General features: G+C 45.6%; 1 protein-coding gene across 1 annotated transcript in view; it reads right to left on the reverse strand.

Annotated features, from left to right (window-relative positions):
• The window catches only part of LOC137562400 (hemagglutinin/amebocyte aggregation factor-like), a 60,420-nt gene extending 36,122 nt beyond the window's left edge, over nucleotides 1-24,298 (reverse strand). The window contains exons 1-2 of the mRNA XM_068273740.1: nucleotides 24,179-24,298; nucleotides 20,637-20,745 (exon numbers count right to left, since the gene is read on the reverse strand). Of these exons, the coding sequence (XP_068129841.1) occupies nucleotides 20,637-20,745; nucleotides 24,179-24,298 (229 nt within the window). The remainder of the gene's footprint in view (nucleotides 1-20,636; nucleotides 20,746-24,178) is intronic.
• Nucleotides 24,299-26,959: the final 2,661 nt, after the last annotated feature.

The raw sequence follows: 26,959 nt of genomic DNA on the forward strand, positions 1-26,959 counted from the left end.
TGTGGCCATGGCTTTCCCCTCATGTTGCGTTCCCTCCAGCCCCCCAAAACGGCCCTGAGCAGGCCCCGGGGGGGCCTCGGAATCTCTGCAGGGTGGCCCGGTGGCTCCTAGTTACGCCCCTGGTGTTGTTGCTCCCAATATTCTCTTACACAACCTCGGAGGCCGTCACAGAGCAGCTGTATTTGTACTGACATTAGATTACACACAGGTGCACTTTATTTAGTCATTAGCACTCATCAGACAAAGTCTATGGGCAACTGACTGCACTCAGACCAAAGGGGGCTGAATAATTACGCACACCCCACTGCAGTTATTTATTTAAAAAAAGTTTGGAATCATGTATGATTTTCGTTCCACTTCTCACGTGTACACCACTTTGTATTAGTCTTTCACGTGGAATTCCAATAAAATTGATTCATGTTTATGGTAGTAAATCAGTGGTGCTCAGCAAAATTTCGGATATCCGAACTACCCAGATAATCCGAACTTTTTCCACTATCCGAACTCTGAATAGCAAGTTGGATATTTTTTAATATAAAAATATAATATAAAAATATATTTTTTAAAATCAGAATAGACTATCCGAGCAAACTCGGATTTCCCATCTGAAATTCGAGCGGATAGTTTCTTCAGATATCCGAGCAGAAGCCAAAATGACTTTGAATGGCAAAAATCCCTTTCGAAGGCAGTCAGGCCAAGAGAGAGAGAGAGATCTGGGTATCCGGATCCAAATCAATTCGGATTTTAACCTCTTGCCGACCACGTCACGCCGATGGGTGTGGCCGCGGCGGCAGCCCCAGGACCGCCTAACGTCAATTGGCGTAAAGTCCTGTGGCTCTGTTTTGCAGGAGATTGCGCGCATCTCCTGCTTGGGGGGCGGAGCTCCGCCCTACCTTCAGAGACTGTTGGACGGCGTGATCGTTGTCTATTTCCATGTACAGCGCTGCGATCGGCAGCAGTGCTGTACTGGGGACAGCCGTGTCACACAGCTGTCCCCCTGGGGGACAAGAGAGCGATCGGCTCTCATAGGCAGAAGCCTATGACAGCCGATCGCCATAATTGGCTGGCTGTGGGGAGGGAGGGAAGATTTTTAAAGAAACAGTTTTTAAAAAAAAAAAAAAGCTAACAATAATATTTATTTAAAAAAAAAATAAACATGGGGGGAGCGATCAGACCCCACCAACAGAGAGCTCTGTTGGTGGGGAGAAAAGGGGGGGGGGAGAGATCACTTGTGTGCTGTGTTGTGCGGCCCTGCAGCTATGCCTTAAAGCTGCAGTGGGCTATTTTACTAAAAATGGCCTGGTCACTAGGGGGGTTTACCAATGCGGTCCTCAAGAGGTTAAAAAGGGGTATCCGAGCACCCCTGGCAGTAATGTGACAAAATGTGGAAACCTTCAAGGGGGCCGGATACTTTTACAAACCACTGTAGTTGGAGAGCTCAGAGAATCTCTCTGGCATAGAAACCAAGTTAAGTTTATTGTTTCCAGACAGTACAGGAAGAGTTAATAGAACATTAGTAGCACAGATAGGAGTCTTTATTTCTTAACTGTACTGCACATACAATTCCTTATCTCATAAGTTTATTTCAACTTCAGATACCCTTTAGGATGCATTCACAGTGGGATGTTATGTTCCTGGTTATAAAGTCAATATAACGCAGGATAATGCACTGTAATGTTAAGCCTATGCGACATTCACAGTGCAATGTTAACATTGCATTGTACATGCTGCGTCATGGTAACTCACTGCTTTCAGTGCATTACCTCTAAACGCAGACCTTAACAGATACAGAGAGGCATACTTTTTATTGCCTGCATGCTCCGCTGTACCTACTATATGCCATGGTAACACATCGTTAATGTGCGTTATCACCTTTTTTGGTGTGTTGCGTTGTAATGCTGCGTTGTGATTTTAACATCGCATTACAACACAACGTCCCACTGCGAATATGCCCTCAGGCATTTTATTTACAAGTTGTGAAAATATCACCTAGGAAAAAACTCAGGAGAAAAGGTGAATTACATACGGGCCCTGGAATATGTGGGATTTAATTATAAAATGCCAATTTTTTTTTATGTGTAATAAAGTGATGTCAGTGTGACACGTATAAAATTGTGACAGTGAATGTAATGAAATGCTACAGTGTGGGCCTAACACTGAATGCTCTAGTAATAGAACACAAACTGTCAATCGGTCAAACTGTAACAAGAAATGTAACAGCAGGATCAGTCCTGAAAGGGACTATTGGGGTCCCTAGCTGGTGAAATGCACGGAGCAGAACACCTATAGAAGCAGCTACACAGCACTGGATCTCAAAACACTGTTATCTACCTGTCCCTGAATCTGCAACACAGCTCTGCCTATATTGACTCCAGACAGACTGTGAGGCCTAGTGCACACCGAGCGGCATTTACAGCGTTTCTGCAGCCGCTTGCGGCTGCGGATACGCTTGGTCAATGTATTTCAATGGGGTGGGGTCACACCAGAGCGGGAGGCGTTTTGCTGAAACGCATACTCCCAGGATGAGGCATTTTTTGGATTGTGGATGCGTTTCTGCCTCAATGTAAAGTATAGGAAACACGCAAACCGCTCTGAAAAACGGCAGTTCAGAGCGGTTTGCCAGGGGTTTTTGTTACAGAAGCTGTTCAGTAACAGCTGTACTGTAACAATATATGGAATCTACAACACCAAAACCGCTTCAAAAAACCGCAAAATGCTAGCTGAAATGCTACAGAAAAATAACAAAAAGCGTTTCAAAATCTGCTAGCATTTTGCGGATCTGCTAGCGGGTTTTGGTGTGCACCAGGCCTAAAATGATGTCCAGGTTCGCTTCTTTTAAAGGGGGAGGGTGTGGCCCATGTGATAAAAATGTCCGGTAGGCTGTCCTTTGTCACCTGAGTTATGGGTAAAGGGTCATAATATTGCTCCATGGGGCAGGCAATATGGGGCAAACGCGATCATTGCGTAATGTTTGAGTTGAACCGCGGACAACAACAAACTGTCTGCCAGCGAACATGTTGATCTATCACTACTTACAGGTAGTCCCTGGTAAATGAACGTGATGGGAACTGTAGGTTTAAGTTGAATTTGGATGTAAGTTGGAATCGTGCCCCCTCCTATGTGTCCAGTGTCCCCCTGTGCCTCCGCTGTCTCTCCTTGTGCCCCTTTGCCTGCACTATGCATTTACTCAGGCCGGATAATGACCCATGGAGCCAGAAAAGAATGAAGAAGGAATGGGACCCAAGGCAAGATAGCAGTTTTTGCCCACAGCTGATGGTTACCTGGCTTTTTTTGAAATAAGATTTGGTGGGGAACCAGGCTCTTAGGCTTTGTTCACATCTAAAATCCAAATCTCTGACGCAGATTTTATTTTCCCCCTCCTGGCGCTTACTTGTACGTTGCAATTTTGTGCAAAGCGCTTTTCAAGGCGCTTTCGCAGAGTGGTTTGTTTTTTCACTTCATGACTTGAGTCAGGAAGTTTTTTCACTCCCTGACGCAAGTCAGGAAGTGAACTCTTTGACCTGGAAAATAATAAATACAATGTATTTATTCTTAAAAGCGCAAACGCAATCGCTACACAAAGCTGCCCAAGTCCATAGCCACTGGCCACAATGCAAACGTGCACAGAGTGCAAGGTGGCTGCTGCACAGACAGCTAGCAGCAGAGTACCGTGGTCAGGCGCTCACCTGATCTCCCTACATTGCAGAATTTGCAAACTTGCAAATGCTGCACTAGTTTAGCCTGCTGCTTAGGTGCCCTTGCTCCTGTGGTGCCATCGGCCTTGGCCTAAATCCGACCTTGGTAATCAGGCAAGTAGCAGAAAAGAGTGAAATGGCCTTTCTCAAATCGCTGGTACTGGCTAAATAGTATGTGCTGGAGGTCAGAACCGCTGCAGAGTCACCAACAATCCGGGGTCAGTGCAGGGGCTGCCGGGTGCTATGACCTCACATCCAGGTGTCAGTGCGCCTGCCGGGAACCTTTCTCTACTTCAGCAGCGTGGCCTCCGACATCCCCCTCCATGCTCCACATTTGTTGCCACATTTGCCACATTTGTTGGATCAGTTGGGAGCATATAAAGGAGCATTCTGATAGGAGGCAGTGCAGAGCCAGACAAAAGGCAGCATGGAGCAGGACACTGGCTTGCCAGACAGCAGAGATTACAGGTGTTGGTTACGCTGTTAGCTTAGTTTCTTATGTCCTACCCGTAAGTGCATCGGCACCAATGGGGTGAGGAGTTAGAAAGGATGGCTCGTCCTATTGGCTGGCTCCTTTGCCTACAACATTTTACTGCATGCCGATTGTTCCTTACTGACAGCTCCAGGCTAGAGATAAATACCAAAGATTTTTACTGGTTTTACCGTGCTCTAGTGAATTGACATTTCATGAGGTATTTACCACACAAATCTGTAATTTTACTTTCAGTAACTTCCTCTCTGCTCTAAAACTTACACGACAGCATAATAACCTATAAAGAAGAACATTTCTTAGTTACAGCTGATAGATACTCTGCAGATTTATTGCAGAATTTCTAGTTCCTGCTTTCATGGAAGCAGACATATTGTTAACAGTCTGTGTTTGCCAGTTAGAGCTCTGCCATGGCAGTCAGCTGACACAGCTGAAGAAATCAAATTACAACTTGTGCTCAGTTACAGATGATGGGGAATTAGACAGGCTAAACTCTCAAAATACATACAGGGTGCATTTCTCTATGTTTTCTTCTTAGTTACATAGTTATTTGGGTTGAAAAAAGACATCCATCCACCCATCCATCGAGTTCAACCAGAGAACAAAGTACAACACCAGCCTGCACCCTCACATATCCCTGTTGATCCAGAGAAATGCGAAAAACCCTTACAAGGCATGGTCCAATTAGCACCAAATGGGACAAAATTCCTTCCCGACTCCAGATGGCAATCAGATAAAATCCCTGGATCAACATCACTGAGAAGGCCTAGGGACAAAAAGCTCATCCGCCAAGCTTTTATATTGCCCTCTGATGTATTTATACATGTTAATTAGATTCCCTCTAAAGGGGCCCATACACTGGTCGATTTTAGCCATTGATCGGTCGATCGATTCTACAGAATCGATCAGAAATCGATTCTATCAAATTCCCCATTCGATCGATTTGTGGCCGATTTCAATCCATTTCGATCGATTTGATCTGACAGGACGGAAGATCTAGGTCAGATCGATGGCCCATAGAGTTGCATTGGATTTAATGGTCCAATTATGCATTTAGATCGATTTTCAATAGATTTCCAATATATTTCCAATATATTTCATTCTGAAATCTATTGGAAATCTGTTCCTAGTGTGTGGCACACATCAGATAGATTCCTGACAGATTCTACTTGACAGGCATCTGACAGAAATCTATCTGAAGGTCAAATCTGCTGTAAGTCTATAAGTGTATGGCCACCTTAAGGCGTCTTTTCTCAAGACTAAATAAACCCAGTTTATCTAACCTTTCTTGGTAGTGAGACCTTCCATCCCACGTATCAATTTTGTTGCTCGTCTCTGCACCTGCTCTCAGGGCTCGTTTCCACTATTGCGGTGCAGAATCGCCTGGATTCCACCGCTGTTGAAATTGCATGAAATAGCATGCGGATGCGAATTTTTGCGCGTTTTTGGAATGCATGCGAATCGCCGCTAATGTATTTAATAGGAAATTAGCCTGCGGCTATGGTATGCGAATTTTCATGCGAATTTGCATGCGAATTCGCATAGGTACCAATGTAACTTCTACATTGGTACCCATGCGAATTCGCATGCAAATTCGCATGAAAATTCGCATACCATAGCTGCAGGCTAATTTCCTATTAAATACATTAGCGGCGATTCGCATGCATTCCACTCTCAGGCGAATTCGTTGGCTCTTTTGTGCGTTTTTTTACCGCTGAAAAAAAACGCACCTCAACAACGCTACAGTGGAAACAGGCCCATCCACTTGCATTACATGTGCGAATCCGCATGCGTTGGACGCATGCGGATTCGCGATAGTGGAAACGAGCCCTAAAACTGCAATATCTTTCCTGTAATGTGGTGCCCAGAACTGAATTCCATATTCCAGATGTGGCCTTACTAGAGAGTTAAACAGGAGCAATATTATGCTAGCATCTCGAGTTCTTACTTCCCTTTTAATGCATCCCAAAATTTTATTAGCTTTAGCTGCAGCGGCTTGGCATTGAATACGATTATTTAATCGTATTCTGTCCTGTGCAAGAGTTCAGGTCCATTTTAATGAACTGACCACTTGTTCGGTAAAATCAACTGTTTTCTGCATGTGGTAATGATTAGTGAGCTGAGGCCAATATCTGGTATTAGATGACACATTTTTGCCTCCTTTATCTGGGTCATATCAGGATTTAATAAGGAATGCTGAGAATTTTTGCTATTTGCAGTTACATGTAGCACTCTTAGAAATATTATAACTTCAGTAAATGCTGGACAGTGGAGTGGATTTATTAAAATAAAAAAAGAAAAGGAAAAAAAGAAAACACTGTTCTCATTGCCAGTGTGTGCATGAAACTGCAATCACATAACTGCTCATTTCCTAAGCTCTCAGGAAGCCTCGCTGTGGGGTTGTTTTATGTGAGGAGCGCGAGTAGTGCGCACACTGCGTGCACTGGTAACTTACTAGTGCTCCATGTAACTAACGGCCGCTTCGCTCGTCACACCCTGAGCCCCAAGCGGGTCCAGTGGCTTCATAGGACGCGATCCCCGCTCTTTGATTGGCTCACTAGGCTGCCTTGACAGCAGTCCTTATTATACCCCGATATGACCCAGGAAAAGGAGGCAAAAATGTATCATCTTTGGCCCAGTGCACACCGAAAACCTCTGGCAGATCCGCAAAACGCTAGAGGTTTTTGAAGCAGATTTCAGAGCGATTCTAGGCATGTTTAGGGCCCATTCACACTACAGCGTTTTGCCGCGATTTTGGCAAAACGCTCAAACGCTAGCGCTTTTTAAAAGTGCTAGTGTAATGAAACCCTATTGTCCTGTTATTACTTGGGCAATTTGCGCTAATCGCTGCAAATCGCCCAAAAACGCAAACGCATAGCCTGCACCATTTTCAGGCGATTTCCTGGCGTTCGCATTTCAGTGCTATTGAAGCGTTAAACGCGATCGCGGAAAAATTGCCGCAGTGTTCAGTGATTTTTAGGCATGAAATATCACTCCTGCAAAATGTCGCCAAAAATCGCCTGAGTTTTGCGTTTCTAAGTGTGAATGGGCCTTGAGAGAGGTTTTCTAAACATACCTAGTGTTTTTTGTGTAGCAGATTTCACATATTGTTACAGTACGCCTCAGAAATCTAAAAAATGCTGCAGTCCCCAAGTTTGCATTTGTGGAAAAAACGAACCGCTCTGCTGTGCGCTGACCCATTCACTTTCATTAGCCAAGCGGTTTTCCTCCTGCAAGAGTTTTAAAAACCGCTCCAGAACCGCTCTGGTGTGCACCAGCCCTAATACCAGATATTGCGGGGATCACGTCCTATGAAGCCACCGGACCCGATGGGGATAACGGGATGAGTGGAGTGGTCGGTATGTGAATGGAGCGTGCGCAAGTTACCAGCATGTAGCATGCGCACAACTCGTGCTCCTCACATTAAGCTGTGCTGCTAATGAATCAACCCCTAAAGGGAACCCGAGGTAAGAATAATATGGAGGCTGCCATATTTATTTCCTTTTAAGCAATACCAGTTGCCTGGCTGCGCTGCTGATCCTCTGTCTCTAATTCTTTCAGCCATAGACCCTGAACAAGCATGCAGCAGGTCGGGGGTTTTTGACAATATTGTCAGAACTGACAAGATTAGCCGCATGCTTGTTTCTGATGTAATTCAGTTCACTACTACAGCCAAATAGATCAGCAGGACTGCGAGGCAACTAGTATTGTTTAAAAGGAAATAAATATGGCAGCCTCCATATCACTCTCACCTCGGGTTCACTTAAAGAGAATCTGTATTGTTAAAATCGCACAAAAGTAAACATACCAGTGCGTTAGGGGACATCTCCTATTACCCTCTGTCACAATTTCGCCGCTCCTCGCCGCATTAAAAGTGGTTAAAAACAGTTTTAAAAAGTTTGTTTATAAACAAACAAAATGGCCACCAAAACAGGAAGTAGATTGATGTACAGTATGTCCACACATAGAAAATACATCCATACACAAGCAGGCTGTATACAGCAATCCTTTTGAATCTCAAGAGATCATTTGTGTGTTTCTTTCCCTCTGCAGCTATCTTCCACTGAAGTGTCAGGCTATTTCTTCCTGCAGAGTGCAGACAGCTGTGCCTGTATGTAGAGTGACCAGACGTCCCGGATTGCCCGGGACACGTCCCGGATTCGGGGTCCGCTGTCCCAGGCTTAATGAGGTCCCGGGAAACGTCCCGCTTTCAGCAGCGGGACGTCCCGGCCTCGGGACTCTGGCCACTCTCTCCTCAATGAACTGGCAGCGGCGTCTATAGACGCCGCTCCAGCCTCCTCTTCCGGTGTCTGTTTCCGACACCGGCAGGCGAGCAGGGCTACGGCAAGATGGCTGCCGAAGCCCTGTACTGGAGACCTATTTGTGTCACTAGTACAGGGCTTCGGGCGCCATCTTGCCGTAGCCCTGTCAGCGCGGGAGAGAAGAGCAGGAGGAGGAAGACGGTCCCGGGACAGAGCAGCGCGCCAGAGGCCGGACACTTCTGCCAGGTGAGTAAATCATTGCTTTCTTTTCCAGGTGAAATGTTTGCACGCATTGTTTCTTTTCCAGGTGAAATGTTTGCCCGCATTGTTTCTTTTCCAGGTGAAATGTTTGCCCGCATTGTTTCTTTTCCAGGTGAAATGTTTGCCCGCATTGTTTCTTTTCCAGGTGAAATGTTTGCCCGCATTGTTTCTTTTCTGGTGAAATGTTTGCCCGCATTGTTTCTTTTCTGGTGAAATGTTTGCCCGCATTGTTTCTTTTCTAGTGAAATGTTATTGTTTGCCCGCATTGTTTCTTTTCTGGCGAAATGTTTGCCTGCAGTGCGTTTCTTTTCTGGCGAAATGTTTGCCCGCAGTGCGTTTCTTTTCTGGCGAAATGTTTGCCGCATTGCGTTTCTTTTCTGGTGAAATGTTTGGCCGCAGTGCGTTTCTTTTCTGGTGAAATGTTTGCCCGCAGTGCGTTTCTTTTCTGGCAAAATGTTTGCCCGCATTGCGTTTCTTTTCTGGTGAAATGTTTGCCCGCAGTGCGTTTCTTTTCTGGTGAAATGTTTGGCCGCAGTGCGTTTCTTTTCTGGTGAAATGTTTGCCCGCAGTGCGTTTATTTTGTACTGACATGTTTGCCCGCATTGCATTTATTTTATACTGACATGTTGCCTATTGCGTTTATTTTCTGGTGTCCGGGGTAACTGTTACTGCATTTATTATTTAATGGTCATAGATGGCTATGTTTGCTGCTTTGTGGTTACGGTATACTATTAGCATCACACAGTTTCTGCACACCCATGATACAAAGTCTCGTTTGTCCACATCATGGCGTAAACACTTTCTTATGCCTCGCTGTTACATCATTACGTTAGCTCCGCCCATACAATGTCATGGCCACGCCCCCCACCCCCAGTCTTCGCCGCTGCGTGCTCCTCACTCCTTCCCACTTTTTGCCGCGGCGCGCTGAGCGCGCCGCCCCCCCCCCCCCCGCCCCCCCCCCGTCCCAGGTTGGACCCACAAACATATGGTCACTCTACTGTATGTAATTCCTCAGTATGTGAAAGCCCAGCCAGCTCAGAGGAGGATTTATCCAGCTTGTAAAAGATAATAGAACAGAGAGAAGCTGCACTAATCTAAATATCACACAGGCAGTGTGCAGAGAGGGGCCTGGATGGGGGAGTTCATAGCAGAACCACAACACTGAAGAACTTGGCAGCCTTCCAGACACAGGCCTGACAAGTCTGACAAGAGAGAGATAAGTTGATTTATTACAGAGATGGTGATAGTAGAACGTGCTGCAGTAAGCCAGAACACATTAGAATAGCTTTTTGAACTTGTAGGATGATAAAAAACAGGATGCAATTTTTGTTAAGGAGTCTCTTTAAGGTCTGATATTAGGGCTGGTGCACACCTGAGCAGTTCTGGAGCGTTTTTTAAAACGCTTGCAGGTGTAAAACCGCTTGGCTAATGTATTTCAATGGGCTGGCGCACACCAGAGCAGTTCATTTTTTCCACAAACGCAAACTCGGGGGCTGCAGCATTTTTTAGATTTCTGAGGCGTTTCTGCCTCAATGTTATAGTATAGGAAAGTGGAAGACCGCACTGAAAACCGCTAGATCAGAGCGGTTTTTGTCACAGAAGCTGTTAGGTAACAGCTTTACTGTAACAATATATGAAATCTGCTAGTAAAAACGCTACAAGAAACGCTAGGCATGTTTAGAAAACCTCTCTAAACATGCCTAGAATCGCTCTGAAATCTGCTTCGAAAACCTCTAGCGTTAGCAGATCTGCTAGAGGTTTTTGGTGTGCACTGGGCCTTACACAGGTTGCACATGTTTGCCATATGACAGCAGATATTTTTGAAAAGTCAAGTCGAGGTTTATAGGTCATTCAAGTTCTCTGATATTGTTCCACCTGAATGAATGCCACAAACAGCTTTGAGAAATGAAGGGCTGCTTCACACAGGCATTTGGGGACATCTCATTTAGCTGAAGCTAAAAGTTTTTCTTCAACCGAGCACTAAAGTATTTAGCATCTGTTTCCAATGCTGCATCGCGTTTTGAGCTCCGTAGGGGGACACAAAAGCACTAAATATAGCCAGTGCAACTATCCAACAGGATCTATTGCAGCATTTATACCAATGACCCAACAATCCGGTACTGTTGTGTTAACCCATTAACAGCTTCAAAGGAATGATCTCGTTGAAAATAAGTGCACTGCTTTTGACCTCAGCCGGCAGAACTCATCGTGCTGTAAATTCTTGGATGCTTTGATGTCTCTCTGCTAGCAGAAAATATAGAAATTGCAAGCAGAAGTACTGTTATTTCCTCACACTGCCCCTAGTGACAAGTGGCCATAAATACAATTAGAAGCAAGGAAATGTAACAGATAAACTAAAAAAATGCACTAAAATAAAAAGAGCACTTGCAAGCCAAGCCCAATTCCGGGCCTGACCCAGTTGTACTTGGCGAAATAAAAGATTGATTCTAAATACATTGGCTGCTAAAGGGTTAAAAAAGCAATTGTATTTATTTGAATGGCACAACCGCCACATTCAGGGTAGGAACACAGTAGGCAAAATCACATATGCGTTTTCCATGGCACATAGTGGAAAACGCATATGCAATTCTGCCTAGTGTGTTCCTACCCTCAATGTCCATGTGAACCGGCAATAATTAAGAATTCGGCCCATGTTATAAGTTACAACATTACCTTGAGGGGCTCCCAACGCTACAGTGACACTCAGAAAGAGAACTAGTATCACCTTCATGGTTTCTGGACAGAAGTGTTTCTCTGAAATGTATTCAGCGCAGGCTCTGGAGATTCAAATAACTAAAGATGTGAGGTTTGGCTGCTATATATATGCTGCAGTGCCATCTTATTGCTCAACACACCTTTACCATCTGCTCAACAGATACCACCTAGAATAACAGCTTTTGGCCAGTTAAGGTCACCACCACTAATCCGATCCAAAACGCAGCTTTATTTTGTTTTTGACAGTGAGACTTTTTAGACAAGCCACAGCTGCATTTGATAAAGCGCTGGCTTTTTGAAGTGAATAAAGATATAGAACAGTGACCTACCAGCAGCATGGTGGAGCATACAGCATAGGACATCGGAGGTGAAAATAAACCGAAGAGAAAAACAATTGTATCTATCCTCCTTTTCCTGAAAATGTTTTTCCTTTTTATTAGATATCCCACAGCTTTATTTTATAATTAAATCTAGTTTTTAAGTTTTTTACTGTTTCGTTGGCTCTGCTCAATGACACATGCATTGAAGTATGCCAGAGCTGAATTCTTGATGTAATATAATAACTGAGTGACGTCACGCTCATGCGCAGAGAGTGCCCGGCAACAGGAGCGCAATCTAGGATGCGCACCGCCGGGCCAGCGCAGGCGTACTACTCCGGGTCATAGCGACCCGGAAGTAGTACAGGACACAGAGAGATTCGCCCGGCGAACGGTTCGGGCCATCTCTACCTAACAGGCCTGTTAACCATTACAGTGAAGCATACTTTTCATTGACTGTATACTTCACTGCATGCAATGCAATGAGTGGATAACATACGTCACAGACTTTTCCATTCTGTTGTGTTTCTGCTACTACAGGGAACGTAACGCCCATTGTGAACCTAGCCTTACATTATACAAGGCTGCATGTGTTTTCAGCTCTGCGACAAAACGCGATTCTAAAGTTTGTTCCCCGCCTTTAACCTCCTTAGCGGTTATCACAAGTCGAGCTCGGGGGGGGGGGGGGGGGGGGGGGGGTGGGGGAGACAAGCTAGGAGCGGTTATCCCGAGCTAAACTCGTGGTAGCCGCCGGGAGGTCTATGCAGAGCAATGTGCGCAGTGGGCGTTCTTATGGACCTCCCGGGGGATCCTGACGTCAGCCGCCATTCTTCTTCCTCTCCTCCGAGGCTCTGATTCCCCCTGGTGAGGTCACCATCTGTCGTCATGACGACAGCCGGCAATCTCACTATAGGGTTACAGCGCAACTCTGAGGACGGAGGGAGAACTGCAGTGCTGGAGCTCAGGGAGTGTAAGTGCTGGGCTGCTGCAGATCTCTCTGTGGTGTGATTCTTTCCAGGCTTTAGGGTCTAAAAGCAGGCAAAAAAACTGCACCACTTTTAGACCCTAAAATCTGGAAAGAATCAAACCGCCAAGGGGGTTAAAGCTGGCCATACACTGGCCCGATTTGCCGCCGTTTCGACAGCAGATTCGATCACTGGGATCGAATCTGCTGCCAATCGTTCGCGCTAAACACACCCGCCTATTCGATTTCCTCCCGAAATCGGATCGGTCTGTTGATCGTGCCGTGCGGGAAATTACCGTCGATTGCCCGCGGGTAGGGAGCGCGTCGCTAGCGGCGGCCGATCCGGTATACATTACCTGACGCTGGCTCATCTTCTCCGCGCTGCACCCTCTGTTGCTGCTTCCATCCCAGCGTACATTAACTTCCTGTGTCACTCCAGTGACCAGGAAGTTCAGATAGAGGGCGCTCTCTTTGAACTTCCCGGTCACGGAATGACACAGTGTACGCTGGGATGTGGTGCAGGATGCTGGGATGCGGTGCAGCGCGGAGAAGAGGACCCGGAGCCAGCTTCAGGTAATGTATACGGGGGGGGGGGACAGGCGGCAGGAGCAGCTCAACAGATTGTGCTCGGTTTCAGGCTGAAATCGATTCACAATCTGTTTGTAATAAAGGCAGCCATACGATCCCTCTCTGATCAGATTCGATCAGATAGGGATCTGTCAGTTGGTCGATCTAATGGCAAATCGACCAGTGTATGGCTACCTTAAGCCATGCAAGCAGAGAATTTCACCTCGCCATCTGCTGGCAGTGTAAGGGCTCAGACACACTATAAGCGCTTTTTCTGAGCACTTTTTGGCCTCCAGAGCTTTCTGAGAGCTTTTTTTAAAAAAAAAACGCTCCCACCAACTTACATTCAAATCACTGTAAAATTACATTAATATTGTGGTAAAATCACACGATTTTATCGCAAGTCCATGGGATTGTTTTTTAAAAAGCTCTGGTGGCCAAAAAGTGCTCAGAAAAGCGCTTGTAGTTTGTCTGAGCCTTAAAGGCTCAAGCCCATTAGCAGCCTTTTCTAAGCACCAGTGATTTGAAAAGCTCTTGCTAATGTAATGCTATGGGGGATTTTTATAAAATCACACTCATAGCATTACATTAGCAAGCGCTTTTCAAATCACAAGCACTTAGAAAAACACTGCTAGCGGGTTTCAGGCCTAATACAGATGGCCTTTTATGCTAGGTACACACCATACAATTTTCTGGTAGATTTACTTGCCAGATCAGGTTTCTGATAGTAGTGATCGGAAAATCGATCGAAATTCAGATTGGACATGTTGGAAAAAAATCGAGGTAAATCTGCAAGAAAAAAATTGTATGGTGTGTACCTAGTATTACTGAAGCCCTCACCCTTTCTGTTTAGTGTCCTGTAAGCTTGGCCTTCCTAATTAGTTAATTCAGATGATCAGATAAGCAATGTGTATCCTGAGAGGGGAATAGGGAGTCTAGTGGCATACCTTTGAAACTGCCGCTGGGAGATGTGGGCGGCGCAGGGTAAAGCCATTAAAGCGAAACTGTAAATAGAAAATAAACACAGTGTTTCACTTACCCTGGGGCTTCCCCAAGCCCCCAGCAGCTGTCCTGTCCCGCGCCGGTCCTGCCAGAGCCTCCGTTCTCCCGCCGCCACTCCGTCCCGTACCTCGACTTGTAAGTCGATACCAGCGCAGCCCTGCCAAGTGTATCCTTTCTTCGCATTCCCCTCTGCAATAGCGGGGAGGCGAAGAAATTATATGCGTGGCCAGAGCCGCGCAGGCGCAGTGACCCGGCGGCGAAACCGAAAGTAGCTGGCGGCGGGAGAACGGAGGCTCGTCGAGAAGCGGCGCGGGACAGGACGGCTGCTGGGGGCTTATGGAAGCCCCAGGTAAGTGAAACAATGTGTTTAATTTGTATCTACAGTTCCGCTTTAAGGTTACTTACACAGTAGGACGTTGCGTTTTTCAGTGTGTACAGGCTGTAATACCTTATCTGAATGTGCATATACAGTCAGTCGTTAGAACAATGGTGACAGAGCAGATTTTTTTTTCCTGCATCATGCTGTGTACATTTGCCAGGCCTCTAACTGCTCTGTAATTGCCACCTCCTGAAACATGTGGTTCACATTGCCTTAAAGAACTTCCAAGGCCAGACATGGAAAAATAGATCATTACCCGAGAGTTTTTTAAAGTCATGGAGGAAGCCATCTGCGCCCTCCGTTCGTTTCCGCCGCAATTATTCACTTAGAACTGGCCCCAGGTTGGGTCCCGACCCCACCGCATGGGACGTTTTATAATTCACCTCCAAAGATGGCCGCCAAGCTGAGCCACAGCTGCGTAGTACGCATTGAAGCGAGTGCGGCTGCGCAGCTCTCAGCACTCCTTCAGCCGTGCCCGATGGACGCACAGGAGGACACAGGGAGCAGTGCGGCTCAGCGGCCATCTTTGGAGGGGAATAATAAAACGACCCATGCAGTGGGGTCGAGACCTGACCTGGGCCAGTTCTAAGTGAATAATTGCGGCAGGAGGGAACGGAGGGCGCCGATGGCTTCCTCCATGTATTTAAAAAGCACTCAGGTAATGATCTATTTTTGCATGTCTGGCCTCGGAAGTCCTTTAAGCTGTGTACACACTTAAAAGATTAATGAAAGATCACAGACCAATTTTACCCCCTTCCATGTAGTATGAGAGCCATACGCTACACCAGGGGTCTCAAACTCGCGGCCCGCGGGCCATTTGCGGCCCTCGATACAATATTTTGTGGCCCTCGCCGGCAAAAGCTTCCTTATAGTTCGCTTCAGTGCTCCTAAGTAATCCGCTGCATCCCCGCCGCTAAACGAGGGCTGCAGAGCCCCCAAATCGCCCGGGGGGCAATCCGCCGGCATTTCCTGGAAGGGGCAGAGCTTTCAGCTTCAGCTCTGCCCCTCCTGACGTCAATCGCCGCACGGATCGCCGCCTCTCCCCGCCCCTCTCTGTGAAGGAAGAGTGAGAGGGGCGGGCAGAGGCGGCAATGCGCCGTGATTGTGAAATTCCTTATGCGGCCCAGCCTCATCCTGACTTTGCCTCCTGCGGCCCCCAGGTAAATGGAGTTTGAGACCCCTGCTCTACACAGTCTATTCTATTGAGCTGAACTCCCCATCAGATAAAAATCTTTGCAAGATGCTGCACACAAAGATGGTGTACACATGCAACAGATCAGTATCTGCAAAAGATCAGTTCCTGCAAATTGCATTCATATTCTATGATATCTGCAGATCCTCATACACACATTGTTTAACAGACATTCATCTGCAGATCAGACAATCATCTGCAGATCTGAAGATGCCTCCTGGTGAATCTGATCTGCAGATGAATGTCTGTTAAACAAGGTGTGTATGAGATTTGCAGATATCATAGACTGTGAATGCATTTTGCAGGAACAGATCTTTTGCAGATACTGATCTTTTGTGTCTGTACAGCATCTGTGTGTGCAGCATCTTGCAAAGATTTCTGTCTGATGGGGAGTTCAGCTCCATAGAATAGACTGTGAAGATATGGCTCTCATGCTACATGGAAGGGGGTAAAATTGGTCTGTGATCTTTCATAAATCTTTCAAGTGTGTACACAGCTTTATACATTAACTGACCCTGTGTGTATGGCCCCATTTGCACTATGCAGCATTATGCTCAGCACAGTCATGTGCATTTCACATGGTTATGTGATTTCTCATAGGGCTGGTGCACACCGAGTGGGTTTTCTCGCGTTTTTACAGCCGATTGTGGCTGTGGATACGCTAGGGTAATGTATTTCAATGGGGTGGTTCACACCAGAGCGGGAGGCGTTTTGCTGAAACGCATACTCCCGGGCTGAGGCATTTTTTGGATTGCAGAGGCTTTTCTGCCTCCAATGTTAAGTATAGTAAAAATGCAAACCGCTCTGAAAACGCCAGTTCAGAGCGCTTTTGCAGGCGTTTTTGCTACAGAAGCTGTTCAGTAACAGCTTTACTGTAACAATATATGAAATCTACTACACAAAAAACGCTACCCAAAAACGCAAAACACTAGGTGAAACGTTTCATAAAAATAAGAAAAAGCGTTTCAAAAACCGCTAGCGTTTTGCAGATCTGCTAGCGGTTTTTGGTGTGCACCGGGCCATAGAGTGTGGTTCCCACTTGTGTATTGTGTTTTCAACAAATTGCAAACAGGCTGGATGCTTGTGCTTCAGACTGATTGCATCATAGGTTTATTTCACTGACCGTGACAAAAAAAAATTTAATTTCAGGAACAAATTGCACACGACAGCATGGAAAACGCAACGCACTGCCATGTGCATTTGCAGCTTAGTTTCAAACTAACATCACATTTGCAGGGGCGTAACTATAATTAGCTAGATTTCCCTAGCAAAGATCAGAAAATAGGCCCTTGGGCCCCATTCATGTTAGAGCGTTTTGCCGCGATTTCGGCAAACCGCTCAAACGCTAGCGCTTTTTAAAGCGCTAGGGCAGCGATGGCTAACCTATGGCACGCGTAGCCGAATCAACCGGCACGCCATCGCTGCACTGCATGAACTAGCCGCGGCGTCTCCTAGATGCCGCGCTAGTTCATAGCCTGCAACCCCGCTCCGGCCTGCATAGTCTCCGGCAGGCAGAACAGGGCTACGAGAAGATGGCTGCCGAAGCTCAGTTCTGGAGACTATTTGTGTCTCCAGTACAGCGCTTCGGGCGCCATCTTCCTGTAGCCCTGCTATTCCAGCACGGGAGATTGCAGGAGAAGCAAGATATGCTTACTGCGTGACTTTGTGCTGACATGTTGCTTACTGCGTGACTTTGTGCTGACATGCTGCCCACTGCGTTACTTTGTGCTGACATGTTGCCCACTGCGTTACTTTGTGCTGACATGTTGCCCACTGCGTTACTTTGTGCTGACATGTTGCCCACTGCGTTACTTTGTGCTGACATGTTGCCCACTGCGTTACTTTGTGCTGACATGTTGCCCACTGCGTTACTTTGTGCTGACATGTTGCCCACTGCGTTACTTTCTGCTGACATGTTGCTCACTGCGTTATTTTCTACTGAAATGTTGCCCACTGCGTTATTTTCTGGTGAAAAGATTGTAGATTGTAAGCTCCCTCTGGATTGTAAGCCTTTGGGCAGGGTCCTCCTCCTTTTGTGTCCTACCTGATCATGCACCTCCATTACTGTGAACCCATGCTAGGCATCTGAGTGAACCTAACTTGCCTAATCTCCATGCTCCATCCAGTGACTGACTAAGCATTACCTGGTACTCATACTGTGCCGTGTGATCTGGTTTTCTTGTATTCCTGTATTGTCATATGGCTGTATGTCACCCCTAAATATTGTCTGTAACCTAAATTAATGTTCAGCGCTGCGTAATATGTTGGCGCTTTATAAATACCATAAATAAATAATAAATAAATGTTGCCCACATTGCGTTTATTTCCTGCTGACATGTTGCCCACATTGGGTTTATTTTGTGCTGAAATGTTGCCCACATTGCGTTTATTTTCTGGTGTCTGGGGTAACTGTTGCTGCATTTATTATTTAATGGTCATAGTTGGCTATATTTGCTGCTTTGGGGTTACGGTATACTATTAAATAGCATCACAGTTTCTGCACACCCATGATACGAATCCTCGTTTTACCAAATCATGGCAGAAACACTTTTCTTATGCCTCGCTGTTACATCATTGTTAGCTCCGCCCATACAATGTCATGGCCACGCCCATTTTTCAGTGCGGCAACTAGGCCCCCCCCGACCCCCCCCCCACCTGTTGGCACTAGGTGATAAGTAAGTCGCTGTTGGGTCGCAGTTTGGGCACTCAGCCTCTGAAAGGTTCGCCATCACTGCGCTAGGGTAATAAATTGAAAACGCATGTGTGAACAGGGCCTTACAGGGACTGTTAAATGGGGGAAAAAAGGTTGAGTTGTACTTACCTGGGAGTTCTTCCAGCCCCCATCATCATCAGATATCTCCCTTTGTCCTAGAATAACAGCTTTTGGCCAGAAGTTAAGGTCACCACCACTAATCCGATCCAAAACGCAGCTTTGTTTTGCTTTTGACAGTGAGACTTTTTAGACAAGCCACAGGTGCATTTGATGAAGAGCTGGCTTTTTAAAGTGAATAAATATTTAGAACATTTATGCAACAATTGGACCAGCACTATACTACAAAATATTACAGAATTAGATTAGTAAATAATGCTGCAGGATGTGCTCTGGGCTAAACAATCAAATTAGAAAAGGAAAGGCAAAGCTGCCCTGTCAAAGCACCAAAGCACAGACGATATGAAGTCAAAGTACCAAATTCTTTATTGCGTTCAAAACCGCAAAAAAATAAAAACAATAAAAAAAATCACTATCAGGCCTCATTCACACCTAAAAGCGCAGAACACCGGCGATTACCGCCGGCATTTTGTGGGAGTGATTTTTCTGCATCCGAAAAATCACTGGACACTGCAGCGATTTTCCACGATCGCGATTAGCACTTCTATAGCACTAAATGCGATCGCCGGAAAGTCGCCGGAAAATGGTGCAGGCTACACGTTTGCATTTGGCAATTTGCATTAATCACCGGTTATTAACGCAAATCGCCCAAGTGAGAACGGGCCCATAGGATATTATTGCACTAGCGCTTTAAAAAGCGATAGCGCTTGAGTGTTTTGCCAAAATCGCCGGCAAAATGTTCTAGTGTGAATGGGCCTTAGTGATATATCCAGTATCCATAAATAATATATAATCAATAACCATCAGATCATTGGGGTAAGGGTGCATACACACATCAGACCATAGTCTTTGGAAAATGAAAGATCACAGACCAATCTTACCACCCTTCATGTAGTATGAGAGCATTTCTACACAGTCTATTCTATGGAGCTGAACTCCCCATCAGAAAATTTTTTTGCAAGATGCTGCTCACAAACATGCTGTACAGACACAAAAGATCAGTATCTGCAAAAGATCTGTTCCTGGCAAAGATCCGTTCCTGCAAATTGCATTCATAGTCTATGGGATCTGCAGATCATCATACACACCTTGTTTAACAGAATCATCTGCAGATCATCTGCAGATCATCTGCAGATCTGAAAATCCATCCTGGTGGATCTGATCTGCAGATGATCTGCAGATCATCTGCAGATGATTCTGTTAAACAAGGTGTGTATGATGATCTGCAGATCCCATAGACTATGAATGCATTTTGCAGGAATGGATCTTTTGCAGGAACAGATCTTTTGCAGATACTGATCTGTTGCATGTGTACAGCATCTGTGTGTGCAGCATCTTGCAAAGATTTTTTTCTGATGGGGAGTTCAGCTCCATTGAATAGACTGTGTAGGTATGGCTCTCATACTACATGAAGGGTGGTAAGATTGGTCTGTGATCTTTCACTTTCCAAAGACTATGGTCTGATGTGTGTATGCACCCTAACTCTCTCCACAGGGTAAGCAAAATGAGCCAACAGCACATACATTCCACACAATCATCTGTATACAATAATATGCAATTTAGGGTGCACAATTCAACGACAGGAAAAATATGATTGTATTCAGTTGATTGTGCGGAATTTATGTACTGTTGGCCTGTTCATTTTGCTTACTCTGTGGAGAGAGTTACCACAATTATCTGATAATTATTGATTACGGTATATATTTTGTGTGGATACTGGATATATCTTATAGTGATTTTTAATTTATTTATTTTTGCGGTTTTGAACTCAAAGAATTTTGTACTTTGACTTCATATTGTCGTTGGTTTGGTGCTTTGACAGGGCAGCTTTGCCTTTCCTTTTCTAAATATTTAGAACAGTGGCCTACCAGCAGCATGTTGGAGCCTACAGCATAGCTCCCATCTGTACCTTTTTCTAGAGGGTCAGTCCCTCTTTGGGAACTACTGTAAAATTCCTCTGACCCTCTTTCTTCCTCATTTGCTTCTCTTCCAGGCCTGGTGTACAGATCCAGTGGCGTAGCGAAGGAGCTTTGGGTCGCAGTGCAAGTTTTACATTAGGCCCCCGAGCATTCTATACATGACAAGTCATATGGCACAAGAAAACTTGCAAGGACAGTCACAGAAGTAAAGGGGTAAGAAGGGGATGGGGAACAGTTTGTTGAAGGACATTTTTATAGCTATCCCAGTTTTGTTTGATATTTAAATCTAGTTTTTACAAGCTCATTGTCTCTGCTCAATGACACCTTCAATGAAGTATGTCAGAGCTCAAATCTATGAATTATAGCGGATCAGTTCATTTCGGCGTGCGGCTCTGAGAGGCCAGCGCCGAAACTGGGCACCGTCATAGCAGCAATACTATGATGCGCGCCCCGCGTAGTGGTAATTCGGGGCTCTGGCAATTGCCAGACACCGAATTACATCTCCCTCCGAGTTGTCGCAACTCGGAGGGGGAAAACGCCACCTCGGAGTTTAGCGGCAGTGGGGAAAGCGGTCATTCGGCTCTCCCCGCGCCGATCTGAGCGGCAGCGACCTAATAGGCACCCGAATTATAGACCCTTTTTTTTATCTCTTTCCCGTTCTGACAGAAAAGTGTTTTATGACTATAATTACTTATTACTAAGGGTTATGCTATAGTCTGACGCAGTCCCGACCCAGACAGAAACTGTCACTTGCATACCTGATGTTTAACTCTTTCAGGCAGAGAAAGAAAAACCGGAACACAACAGTTATTTGTGTGCTGGGCACTGTACATACACGTCTTTCTGTGGCCCCATATACGCTATGCAGCATTATCCTCAGAACAGTCATGTGCAATTCACATGGTTATGCAATTTCTCATGAGTGTGGTTCCCACTTGTGTGTTGTGTTTTTAACAAATTGCAAACAGGCTGGATGCTGAAATAAATGTAATTTCAGGAACAAATTGCACACAACAGCATTGAAAACCAAGCTGCAAATGCACATGGCAGTGTCTTGAGTTTTCCAACTGACATCACATTTGCAGGGGCATAACTATAATCGGCTAACAGTCCTTTGTAAGGCCCTATTTTCTGATCTTTGCTAGGGAAACCTAAAGGACAACTGTAGTGAGAGGTATATGGAGGATACCATATGTATTTCCTTTTAAACAATACCAGTTGCCTGGCAGCCCTGCTGGTCTATTTGGCTGTAGTAGTGGCTGAATTACTTTGGAAACAAGCATGCAGCTAATCTTGTCAGATCTGAATGTCAGAAACACCTGATCTGCTGCATGCTCCAGCAGGACAGCCAGGAAACTGGTATTGCTTATAAGAACATAAATATGGCAGCCTCCACTTGCCTCTCACTACAGTTGTCCTTTAAGTGGGGAAAAAAGGTGGAGTTGTACTTGCCTGGGGCTTTTTCCAGCCCCCATCATCATCAGAGATCTCTCATTGTCCTTCCGGTTCCCTACATGGTCCCACCGTCAGCCCAATTAACGTCTGCATCTTGCTTAACCTCCTTGCCGTTCTAATTCCCGAAGGTTTTTTTGCATTTTTTTTTTTTATCATGTGGCTAGCCTAGCGCTAGCTACATGATGCCCCCTCCCTGCGGCATCCCCTCCCACCCCTCCGATCGCCGCCGGCGCACTCGCCCATAAGGAAATCCCGTTCTGAACGGGATTTCCTTTAGGGCTTCCCCCGTCGCCATGGCGCCGATCGCGATGACATCACCGACGTGACGTCAGCGGGTGTCCCAATCCACCCTTTAGCGCTGCCTGGCACTAATTGGCCAGGCTGCGCACGGGGTCTCGGCGGGGGGGGGGGGGGGCCTCTAACGCGGCGGGTAGCGGCGAATTGGCGGCAATCGCAGGTAACATGCAGCAAGCAAAGTGCTTGCTGCGTGATTACAAAAAAAAATTATGTAAATCAGCCCAGCAGGGCCAGAGCAATCCTCCGCGGCGGGTTACCCCGAGTTCAGCTCGGGATAACCGGCAAGGAGGTTAATCACAGAGTACGGCACACTCGCTGTCTCGGTTGCGCACTTCCTCCTGTTGCTGGGAATGAACTGCGCACAAGCAGAACACTCCCAGCCATGAAAGCACGACCAAGGAGGCATACATGGCCAGGACAGTGGCACATGGGAGAGGACACCAAGCAGCCTTAGATACCACGAGGGGCTAACGGAAGCCCCAGGTAAGTAACACTTAACTTTTTTCCCCATTAAGTAAACCAGAACTGTCAGGGGCACAACTAGAATTCACAGGGCCCCCCTGCGAAACTTTGAATGGGGGCCTCCTCCCACCTTCTCTCCGTGCCCAGACTCCTCCAGCATCACTAGGCTACAAATCTTTGTCTGCAAAACTTTGTAGAATTCCTTATCAGTGACCGAGTAGATGCAGTCATTAGATCAATTGTGCAGAGAGCAGAAAGCTTTTTCTCTCTGTAACCTTAGTTGTCAGTCTCTCAAGACGGGGCACCCTTTGGCTTCTGGGTCCCTCTGTGGCTGCATCCCTTGTAGAGTCTATTGTTACGCCCCTGAGAACTGTAAAAACAAGAAGATTTGATACTCACCCGCAGCTTCCTTCTGCAGCATAAACCCGTCTGAGTCCCACGGCGTCCTCCTGCGGTCTGCCGTTCAGCCCCGGTAATAGGCTCAGTCACGTCAGTCCAGGTCTACTGTGCATATGCGGAAGGTAAACGCATGCGCATGCGTTTCTGGATAATGTGTGTGAGAACATGCATGTTACATACCCTTTAGATTGTAACCCCCAAAAAGCAAGGCTCTTTCCCTTTTGTGTTATGCAAAATGCTGTAATTGTAAATTCATCTTGTGCTTTACAGTAGCCACCCGGCGGTATGGACTAGCTGAGCTCGTCCAACAAAAACCGTTTGCTGCCGACAGGGAGATTTCCTGTTACTCTGACCCGCCGGCTGCATTATTTTCTTATCAGAGGGATTCCCCAGGATGGCTGGATGCCTGTCTGCACGCTGTGGGTAGCAATCTGTGCTACCCCAGCGTGCAGAACAAGCATCCAGCCACCCTAGGGAATCCCTGGGCAGCGGATCGGCAGGCAGAGAAAGTGCATGCGGGGGTTCCCCCTTGTATGCGGCGGCTGTGCGGGCGGGGGATCCCCATTCTGTGCAGGTGGCCTATCCCCCTCCCGATCCTCTCCCCCGTCTCAGCCCGTTGAGTAAATAGATCTACTCACCCGAGGGCTCTCTCCAGCGACGGCTGCGGCGCAAACCCTCCTCCATCTCCGAAGTCCCGGTCTCTGAACATTTACATTACGAGGCTTGGTGACCAAGTCTCGTAATGTAACTGTACCGAGAACTAGACTTGGTGATGAAAGAGGAAGTGCTGTTGCAGCCGTCGCTGGAGAGAACCCTCCAGTGAGTAGATCTATTTACTCAACGGGCTGAGAAGGGGAGAGGATTGGGGACATCTGGCTACCTACAAATCTGGCTAACTATACCTGGCTGCACATCTGGCTATACATCTGGCTCTTATACTCACCATTGGTGTGCTGATCCCTCGTCTCGTACCTCTGATAGCTTCCCCAGTGCCTTCTTCCATGTCCCTTGGCTGATTTTGCTTCTCTCTCGGCAATCACATGTCCTCAGTCGATCGGCATTGATGACACCAGGGTCACACAGCGTCAACATCTTGCAGCAAAACTTTTTTTTTATTGAATTCAATACAATAACCTGTATTGAATTCCATATAAAAAAAATTTGATTGCAAAAAAAAAAAAAAAAAAAAAAGGTTGAAAATTATTGGAAATTAATTGAAACACTTTTTGCTCGGAAATCCTGGGGAAATTGAACACCAGGGTGGTTAAATTACACTAGTTTCTCATTGGCCATTTCTAATAAAGAGTAATATTAAAAGGCCAAATATCAGATCACAGTGCGTATGCAGCCAAAAAATAATTCACCTCCCTGTTTGGGACACATGCCTTACCAAATTAAGGAGGTGAGCTACTTAAGAGGATACTGAAATTTTATATTGTAATCTGCCAATTTGCACAATTGTAGTACGGGTAGGCCCCAACTTACAAACGTACTACCATTACTTAAAGGATACCTGTCGTGACCTGTGACATGATGCGATAGCCCTGTGTATGTACAGTGCGGGGCACACAAATAACTAGGCTATGTTCCTTATTTTATTTCTCTGCCTGAAAGAGTTAAACATCAGGTATGCAAGTGGCAGTTCCTGCCTGAGTAAGGACGGTGTCAGACTACAGTGTGACCCTCACTGATAAAAGATTATTACCATAAAACACTTTCCTAGCAGAAAATGGCTTCTGAGAGCAGGAAAAAGATAAAAAAGGTCAAAAGTTCAAAGATTTTAGCTCTGGCATACTTCAATGAATGTGTCATTGAGCAAAAACAAAAACAGCAAAAACACTTAAAGGCTTGTTCACACCTAAAGCATTTGTCTTTTTAAGTGCTGGTGATTTTGAAAATCGCCCTAAAAGCGATTGTGCAACGATTACCTAGGAGAGTGCTCACATCTGCCCATTGCGTTTCATTCCAAAAAGTGCTGCCTGTACCATTTTTGGGGTAATTTGGCTATAGTAGAAGAAGCGCTTTGTATAGCAATTTCATGAATAAATTCATTGTATTTCTTCATTTCCGGGGCGAAAGTTCACTTCCTGACTGACGTCAGGAAGTGTAAAAAAAATAAAAATAAAAAAAAAATTGCTCTGCAAAAGCGCTTATAAAGCGTAGGGAAAGGTGATTTTAAAAATTGCCAAAAAAAAAAAAACTGCTCATCAGTCAGCACTTGAAAAAGCACTGGCAATTTATAATGTGAACATATTCCACAATTTTATATTTAAATCTACTTTTTGGCTATCTTAAAAAGTCATTTTTAGGAGAAGAAGGATAGATATACTTGTTTATTTCTTTAGTTTATTATCACCTCAGGTGTCCTTTAAGGCCCGATGGTGGGAACAACTTAAAATTGAATTTTCTCCCAACATTTTTTTTCAAAAAGACCTTTTGAGAAAAAGTAAGACAAAATGTTTTTTTTTTAAACTCCGTGAAATTTTTACAGCGGTGCAATATACTATATGGTGAGTTCTGCATCAACATTTTATACATTTTAAAGCAAACCTGTGACCCAGTGCTGAGACCCTCTGGAAGTTTGCCTGGATTACATGAAATCAGTGCAATTTCAATATCATAATCACGTAAAATCATAATTGTGCAACTATGTTGAATTTTGCTTGAGCGAAATTAGAACATTCTGATCATTACTGAAACAGGAGAAGGCACAAAAGGGGATAGGCAGCGGAGGTGGTAGAGGGACACTGTGGAGGACAGGGTGGCACAGAGGGAACGCTGAGGGTACAGAGGTGATAAGGAGGGGGAAAAGTGGCACAGAGGTGGACACTGGAGGTACAGGGGAGCAGAGGTGACACAGAGGTGGATACTGGAGGTACAGAGGAGCAGAGGTGACACAGAGATGGACACTGGAGGTGGAGGGGAGCAGAGGTGACAGAGGTGAACACTGGAGGTACAGGGGAGCAGACATGGCACAGAGGTGGACACTGAAGGTACAGGGGAGCAGAGGTGATGCAGAGGCGGACATTGAATGTACAGGGGAGGTACAGGTGACAGAAATGGCACAGTGATCCAACTTAATAACGGATTCAGGTCAATAACGAGCCTACAGTCCCTATGTTTGTTAATGTGGGACAATCTGTACAATTTGTATTTCAAAAAAAGTGGGAGACCCATGTTAAAAAAAAAAAGTGTTACATTTTCAAGCCTAGGTCAGTGTTTCTCTACATTTCACTGGTATGTACTGTGACGATTCCCTAGACAGGTGTCACCCCAAGCGAGTTTGATATAGTTTGGTTCAGAACATGATGACGGTTTTTATATGATATGTCTGATATCCACCAAGTTAGGGACCAAATTGGGTATGTTCTCCAATTAGGTCATAAGACAATAGGGGCAAGACTTCAGCCTGAGGTCAGATTGATAAGGGTGGGGGAACATCTCTTGTAACCTCCCCCACCCTCTAGCAGAGAAAGGGTTAAATTGGCTTAACACCCAGGCTGAGAGACACCAGCCATTCTTATACCATCACGGATTTGGCTGTTCTTTCAAAGGATTTCTATCCATTCCACAGAACTTTCCATAACTGGACTTCATATATTCTGTTGGACTTTTTACCGCAAAAGGACATACAGTAACCTGACACATTGCTCAGACTATCAATAATTATTTTTACATTTAATCATTATTTCTGTATCGATTTGTTTCAATTGCTATATTTAGTCCTACATTATTTCTATAAATAAACGATGA

Source organism: Hyperolius riggenbachi, chromosome 3 (assembly GCF_040937935.1).
Source record: "Hyperolius riggenbachi isolate aHypRig1 chromosome 3, aHypRig1.pri, whole genome shotgun sequence".
Taxonomy (NCBI): domain Eukaryota; kingdom Metazoa; phylum Chordata; class Amphibia; order Anura; family Hyperoliidae; genus Hyperolius; species Hyperolius riggenbachi.